At 40.3% G+C, this 18,777-nt stretch overlaps 1 protein-coding gene across 1 annotated transcript; it reads right to left on the bottom strand.

Annotated features, from left to right (window-relative positions):
- Positions 1-2,384: 2,384 nt before the first annotated feature.
- On the bottom strand, positions 2,385-15,065 carry COCH (cochlin). The gene is made up of 11 exons (XM_007938523.2): positions 15,032-15,065; positions 14,898-14,942; positions 12,605-12,761; positions 11,228-11,361; positions 10,116-10,178; positions 9,429-9,473; positions 9,172-9,319; positions 6,137-6,240; positions 5,215-5,441; positions 4,531-5,047; positions 2,385-2,560 (listed from the first exon to the last, which is right to left on the bottom strand). The coding sequence occupies exons 1-11, from the start codon at positions 15,063-15,065 to the stop codon at positions 2,385-2,387; spliced, it is 1,650 nt and encodes a 549-aa protein (XP_007936714.1).
- Positions 15,066-18,777: the final 3,712 nt, after the last annotated feature.

Genomic DNA, 18,777 nt, shown 5'->3' with positions numbered 1-18,777 from the left:
TTATCTGCTCTGGTGGTATTTTTCTCCACAATATTAATTTGGAAGAAAATGGAGGGATGGAAAAAGAATGTCTTATTTTCACTTTGTTTTTATGTTTGATTTATTGGAAGTTACGTAGCTTGTCTATTAAATACCACTTTATACAGTTTTGAGGTAGTTTTTTAATGTACAAAACTTGATATGCTGAACTTTTTTCATCATTTAACCATTCTGCCTCTTTTTATTTTAGTGACTCATACACTTCTCAGATTTCAAATGAAACAAGGAATCCGTTGAAGACTAACATTTCATTTACCACTTTAAAAATTATAAATGGATTGGAGCATTTGAAATTGAGACTTGACTGCTAAAGTTGGATTGTAAAAGATCTTTTTAAAAATCATTTTTTCTGTTACCCCCTTTTAGTTGTCAGCCCTTAATCCTGATGGTTACTTTATCAAAATAATAGTAAATTATAAAGTGCTGATTTCTGCTGTCTTGCTGCTTTTTAAGTCAGTAAAGATACTAGCTGCCCTGATTACCTCAAGCGCCTCAAAATTTTATCTTTTATGAAATTAAGGAGAAACATTTTTAAAAGGAGCTAATGACTAGAAGCTGTATTTTCATTGCAGCATACTTTTTTAAGGGATAATACTCCCAGCCAAGAACTTGTGTTCTATTTAATGGGGGGAAAATCATGTTAGGTTAAATTCATTTATTGTTGCTTAATTAAAATTCTTGTTGCATGAATCAGTCATACTTGCAGCTTTTTTGTGGGGCAGGGGAGTTGTCTTCCCAAACGCCCATCAAATTTTTTATAGTGTTGAAGGCATTTTTAGTTCTGCCTCTCCCTTTACATATTCCCTTTCAATCCTTTTATGTAGGCTATGACTTGTTAGACCCAAAGATTTACTGGAGTAAATATTATACCAACCAGTTTACGCCCTTTTCCAGATCAACTGTTTGGCTGTAAACCACTCCAGATGGGATCAGTATACATTTGCAGGGAGGTAGGATGAGCAGGCAAATGAGTGAGGGCACAAGTCCTGTCTTCAGAGAAGTTGGCCATGATGGTATGTATGATAGAGCACCCGTGTCTTGAGAGAGCCTTGTCAAGCTAAGCAACTAAGTTATGTTGTTATGTGCCATTGAGTTGGACCCGACTCATAGCAACCCCTTGGGTTTCCAACGCGGTATCACTGGAAGTAGATTGCCCAACCTTCATTCTGAGGAGTGGCTGGAGGGTTTGAACCTCCAGCCTTCTGGCTAGCAGTCAAGTGCCTTGGGCACTATGCTAAAGTCTTATTAGGGAGTTTTAATGTTCACCTTTCTTAGGAACCAGCTTTGCATGTGTGTATAAGTATATTAAGTACAAAACATTGATTTTGTTGAAGTACCCAAAAATATCTCTCACACTGTTTTAACCTGGTAATGGTTATGTATAATGCCTAGAATAATACCTAATACATAGTAGGCATTCAATAAAAAATAAAAACTTGGCATTACATGACAAGAAAATGCAGATTGGGCTTTCCACATGAGTTTTTACCACATCCTAGGGAGATACAATTGCAATAATAACAGACTTAGTCACTAGCAGTTTTCATTGCTCAGATATTCAGACTATAATTTTTTCTGCAGTTGTATTATTTGCAGCATATTTTTTTCTTTACAGCTAAATGCTTAAAATATAAGCAATAAGAAAGCTTTATCAATGTGTGTGTTTTTCTTTTCTTCCCAGTACAAGGGTGACTCCTGGAATACAAACTAAATTATCTACACACATATAAAATTAAGGATATAAATAGAAAAATACCAAGTAATCCTGCCATCTTGTTCAGTGTGATATTTTCAGTCAAAAATTACTGTGAAAGTATAAAAGCAGCTTGATACATGATTCTCTCCCATATCCAAGTTTAATTTCTTAATTGTAGGTTGTGGAAGTAACTACTATATTACTTAACTGTTCATTGGTCTTAAACCATCTACTTGGGTCAAAATGTTTATACTTAAAACTGTGTTTAAGAATTGAGTTCTAGTGGTAGTTAATCCTCCTTATATATTCAATACAGAATGATTAGAGAAAGAATGTTGCTTTTAGTCTAAGTATCATTGTTTTATTGAGCTGTACATTTAAATAAGCATGTTAGAATAGGTTTAAATCCATGTTATCTCTTATCTGAGTTTCTAAGGGTCATGATTAAGAAGCCTTAGTAGAGTGTTGACAAGGTCAATAAATTGTAATCAAAAGGTAGTAGCTTTCAATGAATGCGTATTTGCTTAAAACAGCTGACATTAATAGTTTCGTGTCTGATTGTAGTATGCTATATTATTTCAGTTAAGAGAATATAACTTATACATTAGCGCCCCTTGCACTTTTTCTTTCAGTGGTCAAAATATCACCATTATTGCTGGGATTCTAAGAAATCTCTACAAATGCCTCGAATGACATCAGAAACAATTGGTTCTAATCCTGTGAACTCTCTTGTGAAGAAAGCATGAGACTCCTTCGGTTTAGAGGCCATATCTTTCAGGTCATCCAGAGGTGCCCAGGCCACACCAACAGAGAAAATGGTGATACCTGCAATGGAAATATTTTTAAATGACTTGAAAATCAGGTTCCAGCTTACATATAAAATATGTATATATTTTTTCCAAACATTTGTACATAGTTACAAAGAAAACTGCCTAGTAATGTCTGAAGAATTAAATCCCCTTACCAACTGGATAGGTTTTGACAGTCATTGTGATGAGAGTGGCTTACCAGTTTTGTCAACACCAGAAGCTTTGCTATCAGTGTAATTCATAAAAAGATGATTACTTCGACACAAAAAATATTTGATAAAGTTCAGTGTCATTCATACTAGAATACTATCAGTAATCTAGGAATAGACAGGCTTCCTTAATCTGAAAAGTATACCAATAATAATAAAAACCTACAGCAAATATACTTGGTTAAGTAGTTTAAAAAAAAACAGATTGGCATGAGAAAGGACTGCCTGTTAACACTGCTTTAATTAATCACTACTGGAGTGATAGCCAGTATAATAAAGAATGGTAAAAAAGATGGGACAAGTAAATGGTGTTAAAGTTTTCTAAGGTTGCATTGTCTGGGAAATTGTGACTAGTCCTCTGAATAATAGCTGTTTTTGCCTTCCTGGTTTTTATACGTTACATAGGTAAACTGTCCAATGGTTAGTCTGTCTTTAATCCAGAAACAAAAATCTGGTTATACAGCCGAAGGGAAAGTTCTGTAAAGCTGAAATAGTTTCTTGCAATTACACTGAGGCACTTCCATTGATAAGAGTTACAAGATGGGTTTTAGTCCAACTACATTTTTTGTTGGGATATTAGTTGGATTCACTTTTCTCAATTATAAATAGTAATTTGGTAGGTTGTTAGTGTAGACTACCATTTATTTTCTGATTGAGATTCCCTGTAATAGCTACTCCCTACTAAGCAAGGCTTCATTCCCCTTCTAGTGGTATACAGCACTCAAGAATTGTGAAGACTTAAAATACAAAGCAGGTTTAGATCATGTAAAAGCTACATTTAACAATTCTGATCTATAATAGCAATTAGATTTTAATACAGGTTAGTTGCTCTTGTATAAAGTACTTAAATCTCCATATACAGTTTAAATTGTATCAGCTCTGTTCTACTTATTAAACTATGTATTGTCTATGTACATATATTAAAAACATGAACATGAGCAGAAGTGCTAAAAGTAAGTATAGGAAAAAAGAGTCGTTAGGAATTAGAGAAGAAAAGGAGCCAAAGAGTTAAGGTATAGACAAATTCAAGGCTGTTGATCATCTCTGCCCAAATTAGCATTTTCATTTTTAAATGTGATTAGACTCCAGTCACTCAGTTATATTCCAGCAAAGGGAACTCTGTTGGCTTATTTGATCTCAGCAACATTTTATGCTAGTGTCTTCAGGAAGTAGTGCCCTTTGCCAAAAGTAGTATTAAGGTTAGGGTGAAGGAGAAAGAAAATCTTTTATATTCATTTACAACACCAGACTCTGTGTTCATTATTTCAAAGGGTAGGAGGAGGGAAGGTAAGATGGGATAGGATTATACTCTTTATTGGAGATGTTATCTTCTTAGAAAACTCATGCCAAACAAGTTTACTAAAAAAAAGGTTATGGTCAATTCTTGAATGGCAGATCTGTAGTAGGTTGTACTGTGAACTTGGGGATATACTGCAAGTTTTGAGCCAAACAGCACTTGAAACATTTTCTTCATATGTAACATGGTTCTCACTGCAATCCTCCCAGTAATACAGTGGTTAGGAGCAGACATACCTGGGTCCTGGCCTCCTTGCTTTCTAGAGGTGTGAATTGGTGAAAGTTATTTCTGTGCTTGTTTCCTCATCTGTAAATGAGGTTAACAGGGCTGTTTGGACAATTAAATGAGTTCATACTGGGAAAATCTCTTAGAACAGTGCTTCTCACATTGTGTTTGTTCAGTAAAATACATGTTCAATTTCTTATTTACTCCTAAAATTTACTGGCCGACTCCTCAGTTCACTTCCCTTAAAGGACTTACCAGCATCATGGGCAGCAGCAGCAGGGCCTTGGACATCATCATAGGACTGCCCATCTGTGACAATTACTAGGAAGTTCTTGTTGGGGCTCTCCTTCACGGGACCAAACACATTTCTGACAGTAAAGGAAATGGCATCACCAGTAGCTGTTCCACCACTCATGTAGCGGATGTTTCTGATAACAGCTAGGACGTTCTCTTTGGTGCTATAGTCAGTGAAACTGAATTCTGTACGCTGATCATAGGTGAACTGTACAGTAGCTATCTTGGCGCCAATGTCAGAGATTTCAAAAGTCTTGGCTATGTTGGAAACAAATTCAAGCATGAGGCGGAAATTATTGTCTCCAACGCTGCTGGAGCCATCAATTAGGAAGGCAATGTTCACTGAGTTGTAACAGGTTTTGCTGCACATCATTTGCTCGTGAGTACAGAGCTTCTGTACTAGAGGCTTTACATATTTGGTGGTGCCAAACCAGTTGGGCATATGGTAAGAGAAGAAGCCATTGTTCCGACAGACAGCCTAATGGGAGACACACAATGTCCCAAAGGATCAAAAGTTGTACCTTAAAAATTATGAAAGCATTTAATCTTGAGTATTCAGTTAATCCACATATGGGCTAGCCAGCACCATCTGTCCATCTAAAATCGAGTCACTGCCGTAACAGGAAACACCCCTCACCACCTTACCTTGTCAACAAATGCAACATCCTGAACCATTCCCAGCTCTTCAGGGATAGGCTTGGCTACAGAAACTATAAATACATTGACACCAAACTCTCTGGCCACAATTCCTGCTTCCTCAATGTCATCAGAAGGCCAGCCATCAATAAACACCACCACCACTTTGGGGATCCCTTTTCTCACTCCAGTGTCTGCTGTGAAGAATTTCTGGGCTGTATGCTTCAAAGCTTTCCCTAAGTTTGAAAAAAGATTTTTCAAATATCTCATATTTAAGCAGAATTTTCCATTGCTGAAATGATTTCTATTTCCTTGCAGTAACTTGATGCCACTAAGTTTACGGATTTGACTTACAGAGAACTGTCTTCTATAATAGATGCATCAGATGGGAAAATTTAATTATCCATCAACCTATTTTCGATCTTTACAACCCACATTACTTCCACCTTCCAGAAGCTGCCTCACATTTCCTTTCCTCATATCAATCAACAGTCAAATACAAAACTGGCTTCTACTCCTGTACATGTGCTGTTTAACCCCTTGGTGACTGATTAGTACCTCTGAGGACTCAGTAGAACAAGAAGTCTCTCAAGAGGCTCAACACTATTCTAGTTCTTTCTGCCATGTCTGTATTTAGATAAATCTGTTGATCTTTGCTGCTCTTTAACATTGTAAAAAGACTTCCCTAAGGTGACATCTGGCCTATCCAATATAAGGATTACAAATCACAATACTTCGGATTTTTTTTAAATAAGAAATGTCAGTTTTTTGATAGATTTCCACTATAAATTGAATGTTATCTCAGGTGATCAAGTGCAGACCTCACCAAAATTTCAGTACCAGGAAGATCACATATCCTTATTAAAAATACTACAAGCTATATGTTATAACCCTTCCCTCCATTACATCCCAGGTAGCAAAGTCTACTTACCGGTATTGGAATTACCCCCTCTGAAACCTACTTCCTTTATGGCAAACAAAACATCTTTGGCTGATGTAAAGTTTTTCAAGTAAAATTCTATTTTGGGGTGTTCACTAGTAGAAAAAGAAGAAAATGTTATTCAGGGAAAACTAAAATGGCAACACAAGCAACATTATATATCCTTAAAAGTACATCTTTAAATCAGAAAATATCCATGGTTGTTTCTTAAGCTCACAGTATATTGTGAACTAAGGCACTACATCCCCATTTGAATTACTGGAGGTAATTCAGAACTGTCACTAGGACAATGGCTACACTGAGGGTTTCTTGTATTCTGAAGGGTAATGCCCCAAATACATAAAACATGCGTAATCTCATTTCATCGTAACTTTCTGTTGGTTGTTGCCTTCAAGTCAATTCTTACTCCATGTGTGCTGAGTAGAACTATATGGCAGGAACTATTATCCCTATTTTATAAGTAGATGAACTGAGGCTCATTTTGGAATGCACACTTAAGTAATTTGCCTAATAGAACATAGCCGCATTTTAAAGTCAGGTTTCTGGCTTCAAAATCTATGCCTAAGCTATATGAAGCAACTGAAACTACGCCATGGTGCTGTTAAAGGAAGTCTGAAGAATTGAGTACCAGGTAGCTGGAGTGGGGTTGGAATCTAAGCTAAGTCTGCTGGGGTGGAAGACGGAAAGCACTAAGCAGCCTAGAGCTATTAACTTGGGTCTCTGATCAGAAGAGGCACTTTCAATAATACTAGGGCCAACATTTTAAAAATGGAAACAGTACTATAAAGTATTACAATTTTACAATACATAAAATATTATAGTATAATAGTATTGAAGTTTACATACAATAAGTGATACTGACATTTGCCAATACTAATTTTATGTTTAAGTGATTTGGGATTTTATTTTCCACATTTAATATTAAAAGAATTTCACTTCATCTTAATAAATGAGTGTTTGTGCTCATGAGAGACCCTGTGGAGTAAAAAACATTAGTTAAAAAAACAATTTGTTGTGTTTAGTTTTCAGATTAGTCAAATGTCATAAATGCAAAATTTTAAGATCTTAGCATTATCAGTAGCCATTTCATTAAGTGAAGATTTTTGAAGAGTGAGTATAGCACTGATTGTATCAGATTTCTGCATGCCAAGTGAAATGTTGGGTCACAAAATCAGATTTTATGGTTTGGTGACCTTTTCACTTTTATGGTCATTTTCCAACTCTCCAAATTATGCTTTATGAGATTAATCTTATTTTTGCACCCTTAATATATCCTGTTATTTTGCTTAAATAGAAACTCTTGGCATAGTTTATCTCTTCTAATGTTCCTCCTAAGGAGCCCTACTGGCACAACAGTTAAGTGCTTGGCTGCTAACCAAAAGGTCAGTGGTTCATCAGTGGCTCTCCTGGAGAAGGAAAGTCAGAACTGACTTGATGGCATACAACAGGAAAAACATAAAATAGAAGTTTATAGAGAAGGTAGTCTTTGTATGAGTCTACAAAATTATGTACCTTTCATTTTGAAAAAGAAAAATTTAGTGAAGAAAAATTGTAAGAAGTAATTCAGGGGAATTTGCCCTATGGGATGTTAAAACATAGAATAAAGCCACAATAATCAAAGCAGTATAGAAAAGATTTAAGAATTATTGTATGAATTAAAAAAATAGACTTGTCCAAACTTGTGTATAAAAGTAGTATCACAAATCAGTAACTTATTTTTAAAAAGGTGTGGGGACAAATGGTTAAACTATATAGAAAACAACAAAATTAAATTCTCACCTCATACCAAAAAAAAATTCTATCTAGACTAAGAGCCAGTTGTAAAACATAGAATATGCAAAATATAAATTAATAGTTTTAATAGCACTAGTGATATGTTTATACACTGCTGATTTAAAAAAAAAAAAAAAAAACTGCCATCAAATGGATTCCAATTCATAGTGACCCTATAGGACAGAGTAGAACTGCCCCCTAGGGTTTACAAGGCCATCAATTTTTATGGAACCAAATTGCCTCATCTTTCTTCCATGGAACAGCTGTTGGGTTCAAACCACTGACCTTTTGGTTAGTAGCCCAATGCTTTAACCACAGCATCACCAGAGCTCCTTACACTATTGATGGTAATCTAAATTGGTTCAACTTTCAGAAGGCTTACAGATGTCAGAACACTTTGACCCAATCATCTCACTGCCAGGAATCTAGCCCAAAGAAATAATCAGGGCTGGGCACAAAATTGTTACAAGGATGTCAACACAGTGTAATTGGTAACAGTGAATAAACAGTAGCAGAATGTTTAAATAAATGCTCATGAAAAAGAACATTATGAAACATATTTTTGGTGAATATGAGTGGTATGAGAAAATGCTCAAAATACTAAGGGAAGAAGAAACAGGATATAAAACATTATTATAGTCTGAGCTTTTGAAAAGTACATACATACATAGGTGCAGTCAGATATTTTCTTAAAATGCTAAAAGGAAATAGTGATTATCTCTAAGGGGTATGCTTTAAAAATTTGCTTTCATGTGCTTTATATACTTTTCAAATTTTCTATAATCAGATTTATAATCTTAAAGCCATCAATCAATACTATTTTAAAATAAATAATATAAAAAGGTCATGCTTCAGATTTCCAAACAAGAGAATGTGGAAAGAACTAAAAGGATAACAACTGAAAAGGAAGGAGGCATTGACACATCACTGCTGTCTTCAGAGCTGAGCAGAGCTGAGGAGCAGAGCTCACAAAGGTGACCTTTGTGTCAGCAGCAGGACCCATCAGTCTACCTTCTGGTCTTCAAAGAGATAGCATAAAATTCTCTAAATCCTTTCATTCAAAATGCTTTATTCAAAATCCTTTTATTCAGAGCTACTCAATCTTCTTCAGGCAGTCTTAAAACCTGAACTTACAGTTTGGGAATCCAGGCTGTTCAATATGTTTATATTGAACTAAAGTGAATGTACCCAGTAAAAAAAATCAAGCATTCAGGATAACATTAGAATCTCCTCTATTTTAATAAGATTGGTACCTGGCTTGAACAAGGCCCACATGTGGTCCTTCTGTTCCAATTCCCAGCATAAGAGCCACTTTCCCAACAAAGTTCTTCTGTAAATTAAATCTCCGCTGCCCAATATTAAAGCTTCCATCTATCAGGAATGCAATGTCTGCTTTGCAGTCTGTAAACATCCAAACAAGTACTTTCTGTTAGCAATCTTATTTATAAAACAGAAAAGAGGGAAGGAGGGACAGAGAAAGCCATTTTCCCAAACTGGTATCTTGACTTACTTTTATTGCCGGTTTTCTTCTCAGGTGTTTTCTTTAGTCGTTTACCTGAAACAAAGGAAGCACCTGGCATTATCAAAAGGAAGACAGTTGCATATCAAGAAGCCCACATGGGAAAAGCCCATGAGAAGGAGTGTCATTACTGACATGGTTTTCTGGACTAGAGAAGCAACGACTCATCAAAGAAACAAGTTAACACCATAGTAGCCCTACATATTGACATAACTTCAATCCAAGACTTTGACATCTCAAAGTCATAGTTGAGGCTAGATGGGAAACTTAAGAGTTAGAAACTAATGTTCTTCATTCCTTTGACTTTAAACCCATCACGATTTTAGAAAAGGGGACCCCTGATTATTAAAGCAAGCATACATTAATTCCTTTTATTCATATGACAGAGCAGTAACTACGGGAATTTAATAAAGCAGATTGAACCAAGAAGTTCATAGTACTTTGATCAGTTTGAAAGGGTGGTTTTTCAAAATTGGGGAGGAGTGGTAGGACCTGAAGAGAATGGTAGCAGAATTCCTATTTGAAAATATGAGGAGGATAAAATAAAACTATATATTTCCCTATGTAATATACCAGTAAAGATAATTGTTCTTTTCTTTTCTTTTTTTTTTAAGGAGAGTCTCCAAAACTGCCCAGTGCTGTTCCAGGGAACTAGGAAATAGGTTCCATAGTCCATACCTGTCGGTGGATGTGCTGTGGACACTGCTTGTCCGGTGGCTTCCTGGGAACCACTTTTGCCTTCTGTTAAAATAAAGAGATGCCTATTTTTTTCTTCCTGCTTCACCATCAAAGCATAATTAATCTAATTTAGGGTCCTAAAGGATGATGGAGGAGCCCTGGTCACGCAGCGGTTACATGTTCAACTGCTAACCAAAAAGTCAGCGACTTAAATCCACCAGCTGCTCCACAGGAGAAAGATGTGGCAATCTGGACCCATAGTGATTACAGTATTGGAAACCCATGGGGCAATTCTACTCAGTCCTATAGGGTTCATTATGAGTTGGTTTCAACTGGATAGGAAGGGGTATATTATAGGCTGTTGAATGTAATAGGTACTGGTGTTGCAGATGTAAACATGATGCATGCTAGTTTCAGAGTACCAAAATGGATTTTTATCTATTACATATATTCTTTTTGCAAAGGATCACCAAATAAGAATTAACTAGTGTTTTGGTTGAGTGTTATAGGCAGTACCTAGGTTATGAAACGTCTGACTTCCCACAACCTATAGTTAACAAACCAACCCAGTAAAGCTAATTGTATTAAAAATTCAAGGTACATATTCTAATTCATATAACAAACGGATGCTACTCTGTGACATACATCAAAATATTACGATGATAACTGTATTATAATGTTAAAAATGTTTTAGTGTATCTGTGTTTTTTGCATAGAAAGGTATATACTACATTATTATATAGCAAGACAAACATTTGACTAACTGATGGGTGAACTGTACCTAACTGTTCCATCTTAGATATAAATTCGACCTAAAGACAGACTTAGGAAAGGAAGTCTCGTGTAGTCAGGGGATTGCCTGTACTTGGTAAGCATCAGGGCATGCTGCAGACAACTCAAATTTCTATTGCTGCCTTCTCACAGCAAGGCTACTCTTTCCTCATTCACCCAAATGTGGCTTGAGTGGGTACTGGACTCTAACCCACAGATGACTTCTTCAGTCCTGATCACAGGTTTTTCCATCAAAGAGGCTGGGTTAAGAAATGCAGAAAACTTTTATTTGAGGGCAGTCGACATTATCACAAAAGTGAGAACAATATAATTGTACCTACTAGTCACTGTGAAAGAAGCAGACCATCTGGAAAGCGTTTGAGACTGGATGCCATTGGCAACGACTGAGGAATAGTTTTCTCGACCTGGTAGGCTATACACTCGAACAGGTCCCCCTGAGTTGCTGATTACTCCCCTGCAACACAAGAATAATGGCTGAGATTCTGTCTACACTTTTCAGGGGCACCCAGCTGGCTTATAGTGTCATGTTGCATCTATTGCTCTGATTAATCAAGAAAATAGTTCAGCAGGGAAGCCAGCTAAGGATGCCAGCCTTTTAAAAACTTGCTTACACTAGAACAAAACTGCCTGGGGAAATGGTTTTGTGCTGTCAAACTTAAGTGTTGGTAAGAACACACTTGTAGTAGTGTACAATGAACTATCCTGTTCCCTACAGCTCAGAGTTATGAAAAGAGCTCCAAACAAATTTCTGAGTTTTCTAAGCTACTCACTTTAACTACATGTCCTTGCTGTTCATTAAAAAAAAAAAAAAAAAGTGTTATACGGCCATTCATTCTATGGCAGCATGTTGTTGTTGTTGTTGTTGTTTGCCATCGAGTCGGCCCCGACTCATAGCGACCCCTCCTTGGGTTTCCGAGGCAGTATCACTACGGAAGTAGGAATGCCCAACCTTCCTTCCGAGGAGTGGCTGGTGGGTTTGAACCGCCAGCCTTCTGGTTAGCAGTCAAGTGCCTTAGCCACTATGCTACCAGAGCTCCAAAAAGCACACTGGTAATTGGCTGTGGAGGCAGACCTAAGCCCTCAGAACCAGCTGTGGAACTTTCTAATAACAGTGACCTTGAGAAAGGTATTTGACAACTCTCTGAGCTTCAGTTTGCGCATCTGTAAAATGGGGCAAAACTGTACCTAACTTGTACAGTTGTGAGGAGCTCTGGTGATATAGTGGGTAAGGCAATTGGCTGTTAATCAGAAGATCAGTGATTCAAACCTATCAGCTGCTCCACAGGAGAAAGATAAGGCAATGTACTGCTGTAAAGATTCACAGCCTTGGAAACCCAATGTGGGTCACTGTGAGTTGGAATTGACTCAATGGCAGTGGTTTTTTGGTTTTGTAGGGTTTTAAGGAGTTAAAACAATGGCTGGCACATTGTAAGAACTTAGTGATATATTACATGATTAGAAATGTTTTTGAATCATAGGAATCTATGATTTAAGAAATAATTCAATTTGCCTTTAGTCAGAAAGCTTCCCTTGTTTCATTGATATTTCAAGGATATCCAGAAAAACCTTAAAGATGTGTCTTCTATGGTCAAAAATGGTACCAAATGAAAGAAAAGGGAGTGGTGCCCAAGATGGCTAAAGTGGGAAATGATCACACTTGCATTTCTCTCCTCTCCCTTTTGTGTGTTTGGGCTTACCTGTGGACAGCCGCACCACAGATGCTCGATACAGACGCATACACTATGTTCCCAAATATGGAGAATTCCTCAAGAGGGCAGCTCCCTGGGCAGAGAACATCTGCTTTCTCTTTCCTGATGTCCAGGCCTCTGGTAGAGCACGTGATAGCTATAGGAACTGAAGAGAAGGGAGACAATGCAATAAGCATCCTTAGTACTTTTTTGGCGGTGGTAGTGGGGACCTCGGGTATGAGATTTAACTTTCATTTCCCTAATGTCTACACTTCTTAGTTAAGAATGCTGACTTGGAGAAGATTGTAGCAAGTTAAAAGTCAGTTTTTCAATTTAATCTAGTCCCCATCCACCATAAATGTCTAATTTGAGAACCTCCTCGGTTTGGAAATACATAATGGAAATTTTATCAGAACTAGCAAGTCAAATTAGTCATTAACCACTTACTAGTTCATTCAAGAAATATAAAAATCTCAACTCTGGTGACACTTCTTGTGTCTCAAAGTTCAGATGTTAAATCTGGGTGGACTCTGAGGAACATTGCACAGACACACACACACACAAAGCTCTCTAAGCCATCCTTTGCTTCAAATGGCCATTCATCCTAATTATCTCCCCCAAACATCCACAAAACCAAAACCAAACCCATTGCCATTGAGTTGATTCTGACTCACAGTGACCTCACTAGGTTTTCAAGACAGTAAATCTTTATGGAAGAACATTGCCTTATCTTCTTTGCGTGGAGTGGCTGGTGGGTTTGAACTGCCAACCTTCTGGTTAGTAATCAAATGCCTTAGGCACTGTGCCACCAATGCCTTAAAACTACATTCCAATTTCAGCAAACCAGTAAAAGATGTTTAGATTTCCAAAATATCAGTTCAACCAATCATTTTACAGATGAGAAAATTAAGCCATGGGGTTAATTTGCCCAAGGTCACACAGTCCAGGGAACCTTCTGCAACTCCAGCAGGACAGGAAACAAAGAAGTCAATCCCTTCAGAATGGAGCATTTTATCTTAATTGAACCTGACTATTTCTGCTCCAGATCTGTCCAGACAGATATATCAGGCTTTCAAGAAACACCATTATTACTCTCAAATTTTACAGAGTCATTCCAAGAAAGAATTAGTTTTTACTACAAAAGGTGCTGGGTAGAGAGACAAGCCCTTGGTACATGTAACAAGATAACATAATACATGTTCATTTATCAATTTACTGTGAATATTAAATTGGGACTACTAGGAAATAGTAATTTCCAAACTCAGGAAATTTTGATTATACAAACCTTTTTAAAATATGTTAATCCCCTTGCCCCCCAGACGGAGTAAAACTGGTCCAAGGACTCTTGGAGAGCCGTCTGTGTCTTCTGTGTTGAGTGATAATCCTGGGCTGTGCATGTGCATGGAAGGGACAGCAGCATGCCAAGTACAATACCGATTCCTTAGCTCCGAAATATTCCAGAGAGCTTGGGAAGTTAAAAACCCTGCCAAAGCAGTAGCTATGGTAATCACACCTCTTATGGAACAGCCTTAATTAACCCTTCCTCCCATTTTCAGCTGAGGTAGTAAGGTCACTGTGGAAGCTGGTGCATAGATTGTCTTTAGCTGCCAACACTGACTTCAGTGGGAGTGGGTGAATACAGCCTCATGCAAATACTTACCCTCATTGCTACTTCCAAGAAAACAAACAATAGATTTTAAAAAAAGAGCTTCCCTTTAAAATTATAGAAGACACATCTAACCAGACATCATACCAGAGCTCTATACTTGGGAACAAAGTCTTTCAGACTTTCTTAAATACGAAATGAGCTGCAAAGGCTGCTTTTTATGAGGGTTACTGTTAGAAACATAGCCAGAGGGGTCAAACATCAAACACGGGAGGACAATGAAGTTTCTTTCTCTCAAGGCTATGACTGTCTTAAGTCGGATCTAAGGGACCTCTCCCCGACCCCTAAATGCAGTGGAACCACCTAGGACTAGTGTGCCCCTTGGTCGGGCTCAGCGAATACCCCTAGATCCGGGGTAGGGGTGGGAGCTTTCTTCTTTCAGCCTTGGGAAGAACTGTCACATTGGACCCCAGAGGTCCTCTGGAGCGGGAGAAATGGGGAAGCCAGCGTCGAGTAAGTCACACAGGGAGGATGTAAGGCTGAATGTTGGCACGCCGGACAGCGGCTCCAAATCTTGCACCCTCCACCTCCGGCCCAGGAGCTTCATCTGTGCTCGCTTCTACCTGCTTGTCCTCATCCCCTTCCACTGCTGCTGGACCGAACCCTGCTTCTTCGACCCCGAAACACACAACTCACCGCCTCCGTCGCTGCCCACGGGCTCCGGCAGCAGCAGACAGACACCTGAGTAGACAGAAAAGCGCGAAGGGTGACTCCAGCCTCCAGCTGGTTTGGCGGGAGGAGAACTAGGGCAACGAGGGCCGCGTACCCACCGAGGCAGAGCACCGGGATCCAGGCTACACACATGGTGGTCGAGGGGCCGCTTGAACCTGGGAAAGAGAATGCGAGCGAAGCTCCTGGGGGACGAGGCCCCCATGCACCCACCCAGCTGAGTCTACCCGCTCCTCAGAGATCCCATACCCCTTAGAAAAGCAGGGGCGAACGGGAGGAGGGTGGACATCAAATGGGCTTCGGAGCCAGCACCCCTCCGGATCTGGGACGACGGTCATGCTACAAATTCAGCTAAACCCAGAATAGATGTGCAACCCTGGACTCAGGGTGGGGAGGATGTTGGGGAAGACAATATGAAGACAACAGAAGAGACAGGAGGAACGAAGAAAAAACAGAAATGGACAGACAGACGTCAGGGGTCTACTCGCCCGCCCCGAACGTCCAGGGCTTTGCACCTGCGTCGGATCCGCCCGGCTGTGCCCGAGTGCGCAAAGCGTGGCTCCCGCGGCCGCTATAAAGGCTGGGCCGCGCGCATGAGCACTGTGTGGGGGGCACGCGGGAAGGGGGCTGGCAGCGGGTCCCCCGGGGCCGGGCGGCGGCTGTCCGGCTCCCGCCCTCACCACCCCCACCTCTCCCTGGGACTCTCTTGGGGGTGAGGCGGGCACGAAGGCGCCTCCCCCCGCGGCGCGGGGCTCGGCCACCTGGACTCGGCGTCTGTCCCTGGGGGCGGCGCGGAAGTCCTGGTCTGAGTCTGGGAGACCCGGTCCGACCCGTGTCAGCGACGTCAGGGCTAGTGCAGGGGGGACGCGCCGAGGACGCACGGAAGATGCGCCTGGTGAGACCAGAGCTCGCGGTGCAGGGCGCGCAGGCTGGAGTGCGCTTTGGGCGGGGGGGAATCCCTACGTGCGTCGAGCTTCCACCGCCACCCCTATCCGGAACTGGGGAGTGATGGACCCCCAGGCACAGCCCGTGACGGTCGAGGCGGTAATCCTCGCTGTCACCTGGGGCTCTGCCTCGGCGGACGCAGGTCACGCGGGGCCCCAAGAGAGTTACCACCGTGTCGATCCACGCGGCCTAAGAACAAAACTTCCCAACTTCGTGCTCCAGGTGAAACAAAGAGTTCCTGACTCTGAAGTAAAGGCTACCCAGTTTTTGTGAACGTTTGCCCCTTTTTCTTTGTTTTTGTTAGAAACGCTTGAACTGATTTGTTGTTCTTTAGACTTTAGGGATTTGACCTTCCATTTGGTTTCTGCTGGAGCCATATTCTCCCCGTAGGGCTACATTGACTGCAATGTAAATGGCTAGGGCCTTGCTTTTGAGGTGGCCCAGACCGTCAGGCAGCAGTTACGTTTGCATTTTACCCTTAGATCAGGAATTATTTATACCTGATTGCCATTCAAAATTCCAAGACCTGGTGTTTATTGTGATCCCGCAGAATCTCAGATTCGGTAAATTCTTTTCTCTTTCTGGCTTTCATCCTAACTTTAAAAAACTCCGACTCATCGCGACCCCTCCTTGGCTTTCCAAGGCAGTATCACTATGGAAGTACATTGCCCAATATTCCTTCGGAGGAGTGGCTGGAGGGTTTGAACCACCAAGCCTTCTGTTTGGCAGTCAAATGCCTTAGGCACTAGGCTACCAGACCTCATCATCTTAACTTTATACAGGTGCAAAAGCTGAATTAGGAGAGGGGTGGGAGTGAAAGTTACAAACCAATGCGTGACAGCTGAGGAGCCAACCCTTAGATCACGAGAATCAAACAAAAAAACCAAACTCAAGTGCCGTGGAGTCCATTCGACTCATCGCGACCCCCACCTTAGGTTTCCGGGGAGGTACCTCTGCCGAAGTAGATTGCCCAGTCTTCCTTCCAAGGAGTGGCTGGTGGGTTTGAACACTCAGCCTTCTGGTTAGCAGTCAAATGCCTTAGGCACTACACCACCAGAGCAGTAGCAAAATATAGGGTGGGATTTTTTTTTTTTTTTAATTTGTATTTATTTATTTATTTTAAGCTTTGTTTACAATTTAAGGACCTCTGGTGGCACAGTGGCTAAGGCATTTGGCTACTAACAGAAGGTTGGTGGTTCAAACCCGGCAGCTGCTCTGTGGGAGAAAGATGAAGAAAACTACTTTCATAAGTCTTGGAAAACCTATGGGGTTAGCTATGAATAGGAATTGACTCCATGGCAGTGAGTTATTTGTAATTTACATATCATGAAATTCATCCATTTTAAGTACACAGTTTGGTGATTTTCAGTAAATTTACAGAGTTTTGCAGCGTCCCCCCCCCCCAAGAAAAGATCCTTCCTGACCATTAGCAATCTCCATTCCCACACCTAGAACTGCTGTTGTTGTTAGGTGCCCTCAAGTCAGTTACAACTCATAGAGACCCCATGTACAACAGAATGAAACACAGCCTGGTCCTGCATCACCCTCACAGTCACTGCTGGGTTTGAGCCCAGACTTGCAGCCACTGTGTCAGTCCAGCTCCTTGAAGGTCTTCCTCTTTTTCTCTGACCCTCTACTTTACTAGTATGATGTCCTTCTCCAAGGACTGGCTCCTTCTGGTAATATGTCCAAAGTACATGAGACAATATCTTGCATCTTTGCTTCTAAGGAACATCCAGGCTGTACTTCTTCCAAGACAGATTTGTTTGTTCTGGAAGTCCATGGCATATTCAGTACTCTTCACCAACACCATAATTCAAAGGCATCAATTCTTCTATCTTCCTTCATTGTCCAGCTTTCCCATACATATGAGGCAATTGAAAGTACTATAGCTTGGGTCAGATGTATCTGAGTCCTCAAAGTGACAGCTTTGCTTTTTAACACCAAAAAAATGTTTTTTGTTTTTTTTTTTTTCCTTCCAGCAGATGTGCCCAGTGCAATATGTCTTTTGATTTGTGTATCCAAATATAATGAAATCCTGGATAACTTCAATCTTTTCTTCATTTATCATGATGTTGCTTATTCATCCAGTTGTGAGGGTTTATGGGAGCTCTGGTGGTATAGTGCCTAAGGCATCTGACTGCTAACCAGAAGGCTGGTGGTTCAAACCCACCAGCCACTCCTCGGAAGGAAGGTTGGGCAATGTACTTCTGTAGTGATACTGCCTTGGAAACCCAAGGAGGGGTCGCTATGAATTGGGGCTGACTCGACAACACACAACAACCACAACAACAGTGCTCAGCGTATTGATCTTTATGTGTCCCATTTAATATTTGACAACAAATATCCTAGATTCATACTTTGTACTTTCCACGTTGCAATTATTATTGGTTGTTTGCAACTGTTCCTTCTCCTTTTGAGTCCTGCTGCATCCACAAATGAAGATCCCCAAAGCTTTACTCCATCCATGTCATTAAGGTCAACTCTTTCAGGAAGCAGCTCTTCCCCACCATATTTTGAGTGCATCCCGACCCGAGGAGTTTATTTTCCAGCACCATATCAGACAGTATTGCACTGCTGTTTACAAGGTTCTCACTGGTCAGTTTTTTCAGGAGATCATCAGGTCTTTCTAGTCTGTCTAGGTATGGGATTTCTGCTGAAACCTGCCCTCATGGATGACCCTGCTGGTATGCAAAATACCAGTGGTGTAGTTTCCGGCATCACAGCAACACACGAGCCATCACAATATGACAAACTGACAGATAAGTGGTGGCCCCCAACCAACCCTAGGCAATCATTAATTTACCTCCTACCTGTATAGATTTGCCATTTAATGTAAAGGAATCATGTAATATACATGTGGTCTTTTTTGACTGGCTTCTTTAACCTAGTGTGTTTCTAG

Source organism: Orycteropus afer, unplaced genomic scaffold (assembly GCF_000298275.1).
Source record: "Orycteropus afer afer isolate SDZICR_OR568_19922 unplaced genomic scaffold, OryAfe1.0 scaffold00051, whole genome shotgun sequence".
In the NCBI taxonomy this organism is placed as follows: domain Eukaryota; kingdom Metazoa; phylum Chordata; class Mammalia; order Tubulidentata; family Orycteropodidae; genus Orycteropus; species Orycteropus afer.
This window is presented reverse-complemented; position numbering and strand designations above follow the sequence as displayed.